This window comes from Ciconia boyciana, chromosome 3 (genome assembly GCF_034638445.1).
Source record: "Ciconia boyciana chromosome 3, ASM3463844v1, whole genome shotgun sequence".
NCBI lineage: Eukaryota > Metazoa > Chordata > Aves > Ciconiiformes > Ciconiidae > Ciconia > Ciconia boyciana.
Window position 1 is genome coordinate 60,707,397 of NC_132936.1, and position 16,913 is coordinate 60,724,309.

Below are 16,913 nucleotides of genomic sequence, written 5' to 3' on the forward strand. Positions count from 1 at the left end.
CAGCCCAACGTGGTGCCGCAAGCCACTAGCCACCAGTCAAGCTGCCAAATATTCATCATATTGGATGCTTTAAAAATAAACTGCTGTGATTTCATGTTTTTCTAATATCTAGGGGATGTTTGGTTTTCACCGAAGCCTAACTAATTGTTGGTATAACTTACATTTGCAGTAACGGGTTCTATTTCTATCATTTATTCTGCATCGGCTTAACTTAATTATTTTACAGCGTGACAAAACAGAACTGAACACTCCTCTCTTCCTCATTACTGTAGTTATTAGAAAAATGTTCTTCAACGGAGCACTGCTGCAAAGTGCCAAGGACATTTTGCAAGCTGGCTAAGGCATCCGACACCTGAAAAAGCAGCTCTCTCAGGCCATGAAACAGCAAATGGATCATTTCGTTGTGCAGCAGGTTGGGTAGGAAGAGTTGTCTCACAAATTTGTACTCGCACGTGCAGTGTAAGGTTAAACATGCACCTTCAGGATGCTGCTGTGATCCAACCTAAATTATGTGACTCCTACCGTTGTTATTGGTGAAATACTTTAGCAAAAGTATATTTTTAAGACCACTTGGTCAATTGTGCATAAAAAGTGTCAGATATCACTTTGGATGTGCATCAGCAATATTAAATAATATATCAGACAAATAAAAACCAGTTATCCCTAAAAGTTATAATTTATAGATTAACCATTAATCTTTCCAAATGTTTTTGTCTTCAGTTTAGGTTAAACTGGTTTTAAAGACACATAAGGCGCTTTTTTTGGTATTTTTTTGCTGTTGTAGAAAAACATTAAAGGGGCTTCAAAACCTTTGACTTTACAGTTCTTCCTATAAAATATTTAATAACACTCATAACACTAGCCCTAAATTTCCTAGATATTTAATTCTTGGGTTTATATATAATTATATAACTTTGTTTGTTTGTTTTTCTTTTCCTAGTATTGTCAATAGGTGGTCTCAGTTTGTTTATTTTTACTTTAGAATTCCCTTTTTCTTTTAAATTGAAATTCTATATCTTACCATTCCTTATCACCTTTATGTTGTTACTATTATTATTTCAAATTAAAGCCACTCAGAGAATCATTGACAGAACAAAATTCCATTAGAAGACGTCACTCTTTAAAAATAGAATATTTTGTAAACATGTTGTAAAAATGCTTTGACATAATTTTGTCAAAATTTTTTTCAAATAACTGAAACCAAGTATTCCCAACAAAGTGAAACAGATTGTCTTTTAATCTTTTGTGGAACATTTCATACGCTTGCATTTTATGGCAATTTTGCATGAATCCCACTTTTGAAAATCGTTGTGATTCCCTATAGGTGTGACCCTTACAGGCAGACATCGGAGCAGAGCAAAACAATCATAGAGACCTTTAATCGAGTAAACTGATTTCCCGGTTGCTGCACATCCTCTCCCAGGCACCCTCAAGAGGCTGGAGCAGCCTGGCAGCTTTCAGCCTTGGGTTGCAAGGGAGGTGGCGGCATGGGGCTCCTCTGAGCGAGAGGAGCACAGGTGAAGGGGGGTACAGGGGACCTGGCTTCATCCTGAGTTGACCCAGCAGCCGCGGGGGGTGTCTTCTACGTTGGAGGTGGCAGCAAGGGGACAACGGGGCATTTTGGCCTCTGCCCGGACCTCTTTGTGCCACTAGCGCACACAATAGGATTGCTGCAGGCAAACTACCTTTAGAGGGAAAGCTGTGGTCGACTGGCTTACGGACCACTGGGGTCATAATGGCGCTGCCTGCCATTTACCCATGCAGCTGCACGGAGCTCGCCCGGTCTGTGCGACCGCTGGCTACAACAGTCACTAACAACCCCACGCAGCCTGCAGCTTCTATTTTCAAATACAGCCTGTGCATAAGCTTTCAATTAATTTAACTATCTATCTGGAAAGTTTGATGTGTCAGCGTTATACTGTTAATTGGTTTTGGGACAAAGAGCATACTTTTACAGATGTTACATTAAAAAAAAACCCAAGCAGTTTTAATTCATTTTAATTAATTTTAATTCATTTTCTCTTGCTATCAACTGAGCTGGTTGGCACGCAAATCCTCAGCGAAGTGGTGGTACACCACCATATAAAAAATGAACTGTATCCCTGCTTAAGCACAAAATGGATGATAGCCTTCATTTCAACACCAGCACCCCAATAATTCAGCTCAATTACTTCCTAGCATGGCTTTAGCTCAACTGTAAACTGCCTGTTGTGTATCACTGCAGCAATGTTAGATGTATTACCGTTTTGGGAAGTGAATGATGCTTGGTGTGAGCGTTAAATTTCTTTCATGTGGGTCAGCATGTGATGCAGCGAAGCCGGTTGGGAGGGGACGGCTCAGACTTCAAAGGGAGGGCAGCGCGCAGGAGGCGTGATGAAACAAGCCCTAACTACGTGCCATTCATAGTTACTTCACAAGAAGAGCCAGGCACACGGAGCTGTTGAACTGAGTCAGTTTTTCAGGAATCAGATGCCTACTTAAAGCTCTATTACTTAATCCCAATCAAAACAGGCCATCCAATCACACTGCCCTCTAAAAATCAGATAACTCTACTCTGAACCAGGGACTACCCTACCGTTGATTAACAAATTAGTGAAATCCTCACTGCTGTCTCTTCGCAGAAGTTTTGCTGCTGACTTTGGTGGGCCAGGACTTCCATCAGTGAGTCTGAGCTGACTGGTGATGAAGTCTCTTGTCTGTTTTCTATCAGAGCTGAATTCAATTTCATATCATACTGTTCATGCTTTGCACTCAAAAACCTTCAACTTCTTTTTCTTTGACTGGCATGGGTCCCAGTGGCATGAGGGAAAGGTGAAAATAGTTAGGTCAGCATTTGCTGAGTGTTGATAGCATATGCATCGCTACACAGCACTACAGCAGAGAAGCAGTCACTAGAGCTAGTATTTTAACAATTAATTTAAACTTGGAATTTTGGACAGTATTTTGTGTCACTGACAGAAGGGTGGTCCAGTCAGCCTGGAGAATTTACGCTTTTTCCTTTCTGAAAATCTGAGATCAGAGTTTCCCCTTGTTCCAAATTGTAGAAAACAATTTTTAGAGACCTTCCAGCACTGTGATATTCCTCAGTATCTATACTCTGGGTTCAAATCTTGATGTGAGGCTTGAATTTAAAGAGACAGGTTCTGCTTCAATGTTTGCAGGCATCAGTCCAGAACAGTTCCACTGCAAACAACATACTTTGGGGCTTTTAGTTAGCTTCAGTATGGTATGAATTTAATCATTACACAGAAAAAATTATTTCATTCAGTACAAACTTTTGATCAGTTCCACTTAGGAAAATATACAAAATTGAGAGGATATTAAGTAATTGACCAAAGGCACATCTGAGCAACGCCAAGGCAGTGGGCTGGCTTGCTGTCTGGCTTATTAATTTTTTAACGCTGTAAACATGGTTGTAGAAAATCATAGCTTCAACATGGGATTATAGGCTTTTGCTGTCTAAAGCCTTCTCCCTAGTCCCCAGCATGGAAAGTAAAATCTGTTACATCCTGCTGTTCTTTCTGTGGTTTCTGAAACAAAACTTTGAGAGAAAAACTCTGGTCTCAAAAGACCCTGTGGGAAACGAGAAACTTGCAAATGCTACTGTAGTTGTGTAATGTTGACAGTATGAGCTGAGTGATCCTTATACAGCTTGGAAGTACACGAGCATCGGTGTAATACGCACCAATAAAAGTCTCCACTATGTTAAAGGAACAAAACAGTAGAAGCAAATGGAGGGACAGGCTCTGCTGCTGCCAGGACAACCTGAGCACCAACGAGCTTTGTTAGAAACACATAAACGATAGATGGAACGCTAGCATCAAGCAGAAAATCAAGCAGAAAGACTGCATATTTCAAAGAATGAGCACGTGCAACATACAGCTGTGCTTTTTTACTTGATAGAAGTATGGGTCTCTTGTAGGGAAGAGATTGGGGAGTCATGGGAGTCACGGTGACACTGACAACTTTGTTTTGAGAGTTCTGTGTGCATACGAACAGTATAAAATCAACTGGGGATCTTCATGACGGCATCTCGCAGGATTAGAGTATTAAAATACTGTCTAAATATATGTGCATCAAATATAGTCTCTTTCCCAAACTCATGCCTCCTTTTTTCATCTCAGCACAGATGCTTTATTTGCAAGTAGCCGAGTCTGACAAGTGTCATGACACGTTGGTTATACAACTATTAGGTCACACAACTGTTAGGTTACTACTCTTTATAGATCCCATACTTTCCTTTCTATAACAGGTCATCTTATCTAGACAATGAGGAGGAGATAATGTAATTCAGTTTTCCATTTTTAGAGAAGATTCATAATGTATAGTCTCGAAGGCTGGGTATTTGGAAACAACTACAGCTGACCCTAAAAGGAAGATCTGTAGTTGCTTATAGGATTTAGAACTTGATGTGAGAAGGTATTGCATGACCTGGTCCTACCTTTACCATCACTACCAGGGTGCTTATGGCAACTTGCCTCAAGGATCCTCTTTGGTTCCTATACTGCTTAAACTTCCTGGATCCCTGAATTTTGGTGGTACTCCTTAGTACGTGGGAAAAAAAAAGTCAATTTCCCTTCTCTCTCCATGAAAAGAATTTTTCAGTTTATTTACAAAACTCTCTGGAATGAGAAGGAGCCATTTGTGGTTGCTGTGGCTGATTTCTGTTGTGCTGAAGATGCTAGGAGACTGCATAAAATTCTGCACCCCTGGTGAGATTTCTCAGCCTGTTGATGCTCTTTCTAACCAAATTCAGGGGAAATGTGTTCTGGCAGCCAGTATACTTAATTTTCAGGATCACTTTGCCAGACATGTGTTTAATAATAATGAGGCATTCCCCAGTGAGATCTTGGCCATTTGGGCTGAGGGCCTCCTTGCTCGTAGACACCACTACAAAATGGTTACGGATACTCCCTGAGACTGTGGGACAGTCCCATACTCATATTTCTGTTGCTCTTTAGAACTGTTGACACTTGGTGAACAAAATAGGTTGGTTTCTTTTCCCTCAGATGGGAAGTGCCTCTTGAGGAGGAAAATATTCTCTCAAGCCAGGCAGATGTTGGAGGAATTTTTTTTTCAGTCCTTATGGGATCTTTTTCCTTCAAAACACAGGAGGACACCTGAGGATCTTCTTTGTTATGTGTTTTGTACCATAGAAGGCAGCAATGCTCTGAAGTAAAATTGAAGTCAGGCAAACCTCTGGAGGAGTTACCATCTTCTTAGAAAGAAATCTTAAAGTCTTTGTGAAGCACAAATCACAAAGTGAAACAGAAGATATTAAGCCTTTAACAGTTGATTTTTAGACTGATTTTTCCTCTTTGCTCCTTTTGCGGCTGCCTCTCCTTTCAAGGCCACCTCAGACTCCTGTAGATCCAGGGGAGGCTAGACGGAGAGTCCACATTCCTCAGCATCACCACTGGTTCGGTTGCATCCCAGAAAACTTATGGCCAATCCAATGTAGCAATTGACGTGTATGGGTCTATCTTCCCCGCAGAGCCCAGCTGCTACCCCATCACAACACATCAAGTCCCTTGCTTCCCTGTGGGTGATTTAAGGCCAAGTGATCAAGCAGAGTTTAGCTTGCAAGATTGAGCTCAGGTTTCATCTTGGCCCAGCTGGCAATCTATTTAGCAGTGATAATACAAACTTATCAAACCCATGTGTCCTTGCTCTCCCAGTGCTGTCCCGCTCCTGGGCTTTTTCCCTTGCTCCGCACTGCATGTTGCCTACATGTTGGTTCAGTGTTTTTGCCCCACCATTGTCCGTTCTGCTTCTAACGCATTTCCACACAGAAAAATGCTGTCCAAGAAGGAGTCTGAGGAAATACGCTGTGGTTTGCAAACTGAATTCCTTAATGACTTTCTCATTAGAAGAGCTCACTGCCAAATGCTGTTTGCATTTGCCTAAAGGACGGTCTGCATGATTAAGAGTTGCTCTGCTTTACATGAAGTATTTTTTTCAGGCCACTGCCACAGGCAGCTGCTTCGCACTAGGCGAGAGGGAGAGAAATGAACGCCAGTGAACGCATGGAGCGATCAAGTGACACGAGAACCCATGGGATATCCCATCCCAAATCCCCGCCACCACAAGGGCTAGTGCCTGCGTGGGTGCCGCGTGGTGGATAAAGCCGAGGCAGGGCCTGGGTCTCGCAGCAAGGGGCAGCCCAACTGGGGAAGCTAAATTCCAGAGCAGCTCTGCTGTGGAAATATTTCCTGTGAGAACACACAAGCCCAAGAAACCAGGAGTAGCAGCAGCTCTCTAGCAGGGATGGATTTCATTTGTCTAGCACATCCATTTCAAAAGCAAGCCTCAAAATGGACATCTTGTTGTTGAAGATTGGTGACGAGACAGTGCACCTCAGCTGCAGAAAACGGGCAAAGACTGTTCTTCTACCCCAAGCTTTTTCCCTGGCTGTCAGAACATACGCCCACCTTGATTCCTCCTGCATTTTCTAATTTTCTTTTTCTGATCCCATAAATTTTAATCTATATATAAAGTAAAACTGATAGAAGAATTTCATTGCAAAGATTTTAGAATTTATTTGCTGCATGCCATCAAAATCTCCTATCATCTTGTCACTGAAAGTTCAGATTCAAATTCAGCTCCTTGTCCCTAACTTTGTTTTTTTTAACAGAGAGACCACAATTCATTGTTTCCAGAGCAGGGTTTTGGAAAATATTCTGAGAAAGGAAAATCCCCAGTGATTTCATTTGCTAATGAGGCTTAAAACTAATATCTGGACAAACAGCTTGCACAAAAAAAGGCTTCCAAGCCAAAAAGGGCTTAGAGCCAGGCAGAGGAAGAGAATAGTTCAAGATTAACTTAGTGTCTTCTCTGATCTCCAGTATTTAGGTTTTACAAAAAGAAAAATGGAGGGATGGATTCTAAAGCCAGTGACGAGCCCGCACATACGTACTTTGTAGCTGATGAGTCAGCAGGTTTGCCTGACGCTTGTGTAAGAGATGGAGAAGAACTTGTCTGTGGGTCTCTGTGCTCCCACCACTTGCTTTGCCCATTGCTGTGCTGTATTTTCCATCCTTGAGAATCCAGGATTTCACTGTGCTCAAAGACTGTTTGAATACAAGAGGGCGGACTGCTCGATGGCTGGTAGGGTCATCTCTAATGGCAGACACTGCTCCTAACAGCCCATGCATAGAATACTTCATCCTCATCAAAGTCAGTTCTGAGGGTTGTGGAGAATTTTTTATATTTCATTTTATTTGTCGTTATAATGGAGCAGGTTGCACCAAAGACCAAGTGGTTACAAGTGAGAGCATTTCTTGGGCCTATTTGCAATGCTAAAGCCCAGACCTCCTGGTTCTGCAGCCAATGAGACCCACGAGGCCACAGCGCCTGCCCCTCTGCCAAGAGACTGGACCTCTCTCTGCCCCACTTACCACATCTAAAACTTGTGGCTAACAGGAGTGGTCTGTGCTCTCCTAGTGCTTTTTCACCTGTAGACTTCAAAGTGTTTCTTAAAGTGGCTATACATTACTTATCCATTTCTACTGTTGACCTAAGCATAGAAATTTGAAGAAATGCTTACACCGGGTGTACTGTGGCCAGATTTCACCAGATGGGGTTTATGTTCCCAGCTTGTTGTGGCACATCACTTAAACTCTGAGCTCACAGTGTCTGATACGGAGGAAAAAAGTTGTAAAACTTCTGGTTGCTTTCTCGTGGTTATGGTGTGCAGTTGCTGAAGTGCTTGAGATCTGCAGGCGCTAACACCCTGCTGCAATGAGAGAGGAATAGTAAGGGCCAGTCCTGTACCCAGCAGTGATAAGTTCCCTCCCTGTGGCAGAAAGATGTTTCAGAGCCTGAGTTCACCCTGTTTCCTTCTGGAATCCCTTTGAGCCTACTTGGCCTCCACAGGAGGGGAGGGACCGGACCCTACATTGCAGGGATCAGGCAACCGCCTGGATCTGAACTGGAGAGGGAGGAGGCTGAGAGGTAACGAGAATTAAATCTTCAGCTGGAGCTTGGAGATGCCTTATTTCAAACATGCTATCTCATTTTCTAGACACAAATATTTTTCCTCCACCATTTATTTTCTCCCAGGTTCAATGACAAAGCCCAGTGCTGTGCTTTCAAACAGTACCAATTTCTGGAGCGCTCTGCTGTCCCTGCTTTGCTTCTTGCCTGAGCCAGAATAAGGGTCTACCTGGTATTCAGAGCAAGTGCAATGAGGGACAGTTTCATTACACAGATACAGGGCTCAAAGAAATGCCAGGCACAACAGGAGACAATCAAAAAAGGATCCCTTTAATAGCTTTCAAGAGAAAAAATGTCTTTCTTAATTTAAAATGTCAATTCTGACTTTTCAACGAGACTTTTGCTCTATGCATTTCCAAGAACAGGAGCTTGTTTTGCTTCACACGTTGAGTTATAACATGGCATGAAATCAACCTTTAAATGGGGCTTGACTTACATATTTTAACTTATTCCTTGCTCCATAATACTAACAATATGATTCTCCATTTGGAACTACAGGCTTTCTTTTTTTGCCATGTTATTTGTATGAGATGTATCTGGGATGCATGAAAGGAGGCAGAAATTGTGAAAATGGCTAGGAGTACATTTTATTTTATACTTAATACTTCTGGAGTTAAAGGGAAGATGGAAATTGCCCATGTAATGGATCTTAGCTATAGAGAATTATCATCTTTCAGTAATAAAGTATTGCCCGTCTCAAGGGCTCACACACACAGCTTGACCTTAGAGCAGTTGCACATAATGTATTCTCTGTCGAGAGAACCTATTCATAATGACGTGTCACAGGTCCTCACACATAATATGTTTCCTGTCAAAAGTGATCACGCATATTTTATATAGCAGCTTTGATGACAAATATTTTGTACTTCAGCTGCTTTTTCTTCCCTCTGTCAGACTTAATAAAGGAAAGTCACAGACAGTTTTTAAATAATGTCAGCTTCTTAGATCACATTTCTGTGTCTGCCTTTGAAAGTAGCTTCATACAAGAGCCACAAGACAGGGGAGAGAGAGACAAGGACATTTTCATTTACTTAACTTCAAAAAGAAAGCAAATTTTTCAGGCTCTTAATTTAAAAATGAATATACTCTGTTTCTTTGGAATCTTCTCAGAAAAAAATATGCTATACTTATTGAGCACTCAGTATTTTGAGAGTCTAGTGAAAGCAAATCTGATAACTGAATTGGGGTTGCAGCTTCTTACTAAGCAGAATGCCGTTTATTCTCCTAGTAGTGGTGTGTCCTGGTGGTAAAAACACTTTCCTCCAGGTCGTTCTACAAAGCGAGTGCCTTGGGGGGCACAGAGAATTGGGTTCTTATATTCTCAGTGAAATTGTTTGTCCACAGCAGGGCCAAAGTTTGGTCCTTTCCTATGTGTTCAGCCCTACTGAGAGAAATAAACCTCATTCCTCATTCTACTAATGAAAGAGGAAAAGCGAACTTGAATTCCCTTTGAGGTTTTTCAGATTGCGGGGCTGGTCATCGAAACCTCAGAGCATAGGGGAGTGCTTTTCCCATTCATGGGCCATGTCTTTTCTGCCAAAACTGTAAGTGAACAAGTACAGAGGTATTCCTGAACTTCCCTGCCACCAGGCAAACTCCCCTAAGCTAGCAGAGAGTAGTGGCTTTCAACCTGTAAGCCATGGATTCATATGGGCTGCTGGTGTGCCTCCAAGGGATCCACAGAAGGGAGCTGACAAAAGCCAGTTCATTGTGTATGCAAGCTATTTAGCAGTGTCTGCAGATAAAAAATAGAATCAAAACACTAAAATAGGTAATCAAAGTATGGCACGTGCATATTTATAAAATTATCACTGGCCTGAGGAGAAGGCAGAACAGGAAGCCAATAGTATTTACAAATTGGATTTACAAATGTAAATGAGGACTGGATTTCTCTTACATATGAAATACAACCAGATGTCTCAGGTTGAGAGACGAAAGCTTACACTTAGAAAAATGCCTAGGTTTTTCATACAAGAGGTGACACAGGGTCTGGAGCTATTTGATGCTTAATTATTTTTCAGATCCAACTCCTATTTAAGAATGCAGCCAAGAAGGAATTAAAAGTAGGTAACAACTTCTAAAGTACAGGAAGATGCAAAACATTACTCGCTACCACTGAGAAGTAATACACTGATTAATGTCTGCTACTGAAAAGATAGTCTGCAATAGCATCCTCTTTTCTGCTACCCCCAAGCCCCTAAAGAAGAGCTGAATAGTCTTAAGCAGTGAGTGTAATAAGTTTTCCTTTCCTTGTCTGAAGAATTAGAACAATTCAATTGAAAGGCAAATATAATCCTACCTATGCTCCATGCTGGGACTGGAGCAGGGTAAATGCCACAGTTAAGTCTGAACATCAGGTTGTAATTGTTAGAGATTAAAAACATGCCAGAGAGAACATTCCAGGGAAAGAAGGAGGGTGAGAAGGATGGCTCTCCTGTGTCTTTTTGTTAAGGCAAATTAGCATCAGATCTTACAAGGGCATATTCCTGCACAGCAGAACTCAATCAAATGGCATTTAGTCAATGAAGGAAATTATACACTAAGTTGATTTTTAATCATCCAGCTAGCAAAAGCAAAGATAAGAGAACATGTATTTATCTGCTGAGCCAAATGCATACAAGGCAGAAAAGCCACTGAAAATAACTAAAAGAAAAATAACTGTTCTCTAGGAAGCTGCTGTTCCATAAAATCTATTTCAAATATAATTTGCTGTTAGCTATTTCTGCAAGATGTGAGCACATCAGCTGAGCTTCTCATTTTTATGCAGAAGAAATAATCGCTGAAATGAAATGTCAGGTCATAAGAGACACAAGAAAAAATGAAGCAATCTTTAAGAGCTGTCAGAGAGGTGGATGGTCCACCCTCCCAAGTACAGAGGAACCATTATTTCATGGTCTTGTCTAATATCTTGTTCTCTCACCATTTTTTTTGTTTTAATGCTTGTCTTCTCAGTGCATCCTAACGTGAGCCAGGGTTGCCAAGGAGGGTGTGCTACATGTTCTGACTACAACGGATGCCTGTCATGTAAGCCCAGGCTCTTTTTTGTTCTGGAGAGGATTGGCATGAAACAGATCGGAGTATGTCTTTCCTCGTGTCCAAGCGGATACTATGGGACACGGTATCCCGACATTAATAAGTGTGCAAGTAAGTGCTGGGGAAAGGGGAAGCGCATGGATTTGTTTGTTCTCTCTTGAACGCTGTGTCCCCTTAGGAGTCAAGTCAACAGAGAAGCAGACGGACAGGCCGTGTCTTTATTTGTTCAATTCTTTTATAGTAGTGCAGTAAATATAAACCCGAGCAAGAAGTTAAAGATCACAAAACGGCCTAAAGCTCAGGGATCCCGGCTCTGCATGAATGACCTGCCTAGGACCCAGGTGATGGTCTCCTCTTCTGCAGCCCCATGCGAAAGGGAAGCGCCGGTGGGTGCCAGGCACTGCCCTCCGGCAGCAAGAGGGAGCGGCGGCAGCTCCGAAGAGCGGGGGCCGAGGGACGCTGAATCTCGGTGGCTGGAACCATTTAACCCACTGCCCTTATCCGCCTGACCCCTGCGACAAGGAGAGAAGATGGCAGGTGGCATTCTTTGGAGATGCGGTTTGCCCTGGTCTCTTTATAGCTTGTCTCACACGCAGTGTAGTCCTCTAAATGCCTGTAGCAGCTGGCCAGGTTTCAGCCTGATATGGGGGAAGTTACTGATTCATGTTGCCTCCGGGCTGGGAGACAGAGAACCCCACTCTATTCTTTACCGCTCGGGCAACATTTTGTCCCCACTATGCATTTTGAACAACAAATGAACTGGAAAAGATCGCAATGTCCTCCCCACTCCTCTTTTTGTTGTTGAATTCACTGTTTTTAATCCCGCAGGTGATATAAAAACATAAGAGCGACGGCCAAGCAACTCTCCCAGTTTTTACCTGGTAATAAAAGTTATTTAATGAACAGACCCCAGAGTAAAGTCTTACAGAGTAACTTGACACTGTAAAGTATTTGTTCACTTTTTAGCAGTGTGTGGCCTTGCATATCAGACATGAGCTTTGCCATACACCAGTTTTCATGTATTTCTTTTAAAAATATCTGAGAACTGGGAAATATACCACTAATGCCACTTTGTGTAGTCATATAGAGAATACATGAAATACTACAGGACATCTGATTGAACATCAGGGAGTCATTTAAAAAAAAAAAAGATCTTGAGGCAAAACAGTCTTAAGCAGATTCTAAGTTCTGGCATATTTTTACTTCTCCTGGATGAATGTAGATAGATAGTGTGGAACTGGCCCAGTACCTGTGCCCTGCGGGGTTAATTAGTACCTATGCTGCGTCAGTGTCGAGCAGAAGCAGTATCTTGCTATTCTGATGTGCTTGTGCTCTGTCTTTCGTTTGCGTAGGTCTGCAAGCAGACAAGCAGTGTGAGGCCGTTCAGCATCAGGCCATCCTTATTAAATCCTCACTCATGCCAAGGTCACTTGTGGCTGGCCTCACTGGCCACGAAGAAGATCTAAATATAATTTGCTTTCTTTCAAGATTGTTTAACATTGCTAGAATTGTGTGATTCTGGTATATGTGAGAGAGCCCATGGTGTTTCGTGGCAAAGAGCAACAACATTGTTGTTTACTGTTTGCATTTCAGAATGTAAAGCTGACTGTGATACCTGCTTCACCAGAAACTTCTGCACAAAGTGTAAAAGTGGGTTTTACCTATACAGTGGAAAGTGCCTTGAAAAGTGCCCTGATGGGCTGGAAGCCAACAATCACACGATGGAGTGCACTAGCATCGGTAAGTCCGGGCGCCCTGTGTCCTGCCTGGTTTTCTCACAGGGGATGGGGGATCTAAGGAGGGCATGAGTTGCAAGATCAGTTACACCACCAGGGAAGTGCGACTTAAAATGGAAATGTTCTGCATCACAAGATGTATTCCCTAGTACAACAAACTCAAGGTATTTCCCAAGTCTGCCATTTCACAAGAGGCACAAGCTTGGTTGTGCCCCACAAACACAGCCTTGACGCTAAGGGCAATTCTGCCTCAGAAAATACGGCCTGTTTGGTCTGCCCTGAGGTAGAACAACATCCATCTCTTACTTGCTCTGTTACAGTGTTATGCAGCACCGCTAACATCAAAGGTTCAAAAATCCTGAGCCAGACCCCACATGTAGTTGAAAGATTAAAATACTAACTGCTCTGCTTTAGCTCCCTTGTACTACCTGAGCCTTCAAAGCATGCGTGCGTCAACATTTTGAAGCTTACCTTCACAAAGGTGAAGGCTAGAAATTAAAACATTAAGGAAAAAAAAAACCCAGACCTAAAAAACCCAAAATGGTATATGTGCATAATCACCTGACTCCAGAAACTGAGGATTAAAATAAACCACCAAATAATGTGGCACTGTCACTGAAGGAATACGATTGGCGACACTGGTCCTGTGACTCACTGGCTGCGGAGAAGAGACTTGCTTTTGTATCTCTCCAGCCTCTGACTCACAAGCTCCGATTATTCACGCCGGGGCAATTTTGGAGGTCACCACACCTAACTGTCTGCTCCATCCTCTGCCACCCCTCCGGCTGAAAGCAGAACAAGTGATATATTTGCCTCTGGGCTGCTGCAGTTGACATCCCCTGCCATGGGCACGCCAAAGCTGCGGCAAGGTTCAGCTTATTTTAGTATGCCGGCTGTGAATTGTGGTGGCTGAGGGCTGCGAACTGCGGTGGAGGCAGTAACCTCTCCAGCCACCAGCAACCAGGGAGCACTTAGGCGCAGCCTGGCCATGATGGAAATCTCCTCCCCCACAGTATCATGCACATAGCTCTCCCTGGCGTTGCATGTTCTGGAGGGGAAGTAATGCAGGAATAAAAATAAGGTACAGTAGTTCGGCATTTTACTGCTCAAATATATATTAGTTCAGGTGGTAGTGATGGTTTTTACGGTTTTATTTTCAAGCAAAGACTTTCATCTTTGAAAGAAATTCAAGGGATCGTTTTTGCTTCTTGATGGCTGTTTCCAAGTGCTGTAGACTTAGCTGCTTTAACAATGAGTCAGTCTCAACTAGGAAAAGCCATTTAAAGCTACGGAGGAAAAACAGAACCTTTTTGTGCACGTGAAGGCCAATTATTTTAACAGGAGAGCTCTAGTGTAATGTGAAAAACAAAATGACCCACATGACAATTCACTAGAGGAAGGCTCAGAGATTGCCTGAGGTCAGTTATATTTTTAGGTTTGGAAAAATTTGGAAGTAAATTCTGGAGCTGGAAAAATCTTGACTTACAAATTCCTCCTCATAGAGGGGCTGGAAGTCTTTCCTTCTTCAGCCGTGGTTTATAGCCTTAAGCATACATGTGAACATAAAGTAAAGATAAATGTTTGCTATCTTTTATCAAGAGAAAGATACTGAGGAGATGGCACAAAAGAAGGATAGTTATTAAGAGCATGTTGTTAAGCTTCCAAGAATACTCCCATTTTTGCCTACACTGTTTGGACAAGTGCCCAGCTGTACAACTTTCGAGTTCCCAATAGTACAGGATGCACATTCAGATCACTGTGGTTTATAAACTGTAACTCGCACTTTTGTGAAAAGCTTGCAGCCCCCCGACCCAAATTCTCCTCTGCTTTGCCTACTTACAGCTTGTATATGCTACAGATGATGGCTCTTTCACTATTCAAGCTGAATACCAAGCAGCAGATGACCAAAGATACTTGATTCTTAATGTAATGCCTTTTGATATCAGTTGGTCCTTTATAACTCTATTGATTTCCAAATTCAATACCTTTGAGACCAGCTGCAGCAGCTTGACCCAATGACTTCACTCTCCTTTCACACAGGCATGACCAAAGTTTAATTCCACTGACGCTACAAGGATTTATACCTCCACAAAACCAAAGCAACCTCAGAACAAGCCCCAGTAACTGATTTCATTGAGACCACTTGTGTTGTTGTTGCATTGTTTCAGGAATGGAATTACAAAACAGCGAGTACAAAATAGTAACTGACAATTATTTAACATTATTTTGTGCAGTATATCCTCAGCAGTCCAATTTGTGTCAATTCACTGATGCAAATCCTGATTAATTCCATTAATTTTTGCCACCTTTTGGCTGATGCAGAATAAAATTAATGTACCATATGCATTGTGTATACAAAAAGATATTGGCCAGGCTCAGCTTGTCCTATGTTTATTGCAGTGCACTGTGAAGCTAGTGAGTGGAGTCCATGGAGCCCTTGCACAAAGAAAGGAAAAACATGTGGTTTCAAAAGAGGAAATGAAGTAAGGGTCAGAGAGATCGTACAGCATCCGTCAGCAAGGGGCAATCCTTGCCCAGCTACAAGCGAGAGCAGAAAATGTATTGTACAAAGAAAGAGATGTCAGAAGGAAGGAAAAGGTACCACGTTATCATCATCATAATATGAGATATTGGTATTGTGCTTGTTTGATAACTCACATCTGAATTCCCAGGCCTCGATTGCAGGCTTCACCAAAACTCCCACTGATGTGGTGTTCTTTGGGCTGGAGAGAACTGCGCCCTCGCCTGGAGGAAATAAAGTCCTAACGCTGCTCAAAAAAATGTGCTTTTTGTGATCTAGAGAGGACAGGGTGGGCTGGATGGGAAGGCACATACTCTCTCGGTTCTGTTGAAAGAGCTGCCAAGTTGAGGGGCTGCATGTAGAGCTCAGAACAAAAAGATCCATCGTAAAACATGTCATGGGGGGAGTTGTTTGTTGGGTATCAGGCAGCCAAGCTTCACGCTTCAACCATGGGATTCTGCCAAACTGCTTCCTATTTCGTGCTTCCCTACAGGTAAGACCGTAACTCTTGCAATTGCAGTGCTGTGGCCTCTCTCCCACCCTGAACTCTTTCTACTAGCTCTGGCTGAACAACGTGGCCTGATCCTGCCATCGGCATCTGGCTCACGGAGTCCCAGCATGGGAGAAAGACCACAACACTGCGTGGCAGCCACGGGAAACTCCACTTGGTTTCACCCAATAAGCAAGAGCGCCAGCAGAACTGCCCCTCCATGTGAGCCAGCCTGTTGGACTTATTCCCCATCATGGCACCTAGTGAATGGCATCCCACATGTTAAGAATGGGAGATGCTTAAGAAGTCTATGAAATAATCATTTATACAAATTCCAGCGAGTATAGATTGTTGTTCCTTTGTTCCCTTTTCTCTCCTTCTTGCACAGGGAAGTCGCTCTGTCCCTGGTGCAGTTACTCAGGTTGGCACAGGAGTGTTGATGGAATATTTCCTTTTCCCCATCCCTCCCATCTTCCCCATCCTTCCCATTTCCCCATCCCTTCTATTTCCCCCTTTCCTCCCAACTCAAAAGCAAGGTTTCAGCCCTTTTGAGGATGAGTGGAACAGGTGGAGCAGCTGCCCCGTGTGAACATCTGTGAGCCAGCATGAACTGCTGGTACCAAGTAGTAACTTACTGTTTCATTGTTAAATGATCGCTAGGGTCGCTGCAGATTACTTATAGAAACATTAGAGGGGTTTGGAGCTTGTAATCCTTTTGAAGGTTGGCTTGTTCCCTAGCGATATGCCTCATGAGAAGGGAAATAGTGTTAGAAGGAGGATCTTACGAACCGGATAGCTACAGGTGCCTCCCCCTCACCCCAGAACTGGCTAGATCTACTGATTTATGGGAACCTATGGAGTAGGTGTCACCTCCTCCTCCTTGTGTCCGCCAGTGCCTTGAAGAGGTAGAGAGGTATCTGCCTCAGGGGAGCAGCCAAGGCAAGCTATTTGCCGATTCCCTTATGCTTAGAACCTATGTCCAAAATGTCCATGCTTGCTTCTGCCCCTGCACAGTGGCACAACTTGAACCACAGCCTCTCATTAGCCCACTGTAACTGGGGGAAGAGTCCTTTTTTTTCTACCAAAGCTAATTTTGCCAGAGCTGAAAATATAGGACTGAACTGTAATTTTGGAACCG

The 16,913-nt window shown here is 42.9% G+C and overlaps 1 protein-coding gene across 2 annotated transcripts in view; it reads left to right on the top strand.

Moving 5' to 3' along the window:
- Positions 1-16,913, top strand: part of RSPO3 (R-spondin 3) — a 64,372-nt gene that overhangs the window by 25,962 nt on the left and 21,497 nt on the right. For both annotated transcript variants that reach the window (XM_072855802.1, XM_072855803.1), the window contains exons 3-5: positions 10,948-11,139; positions 12,622-12,768; positions 15,165-15,362. In XM_072855802.1, the coding sequence (XP_072711903.1) occupies positions 10,948-11,139; positions 12,622-12,768; positions 15,165-15,362 (537 nt within the window). The remainder of the gene's footprint in view (positions 1-10,947; positions 11,140-12,621; positions 12,769-15,164; positions 15,363-16,913) is intronic.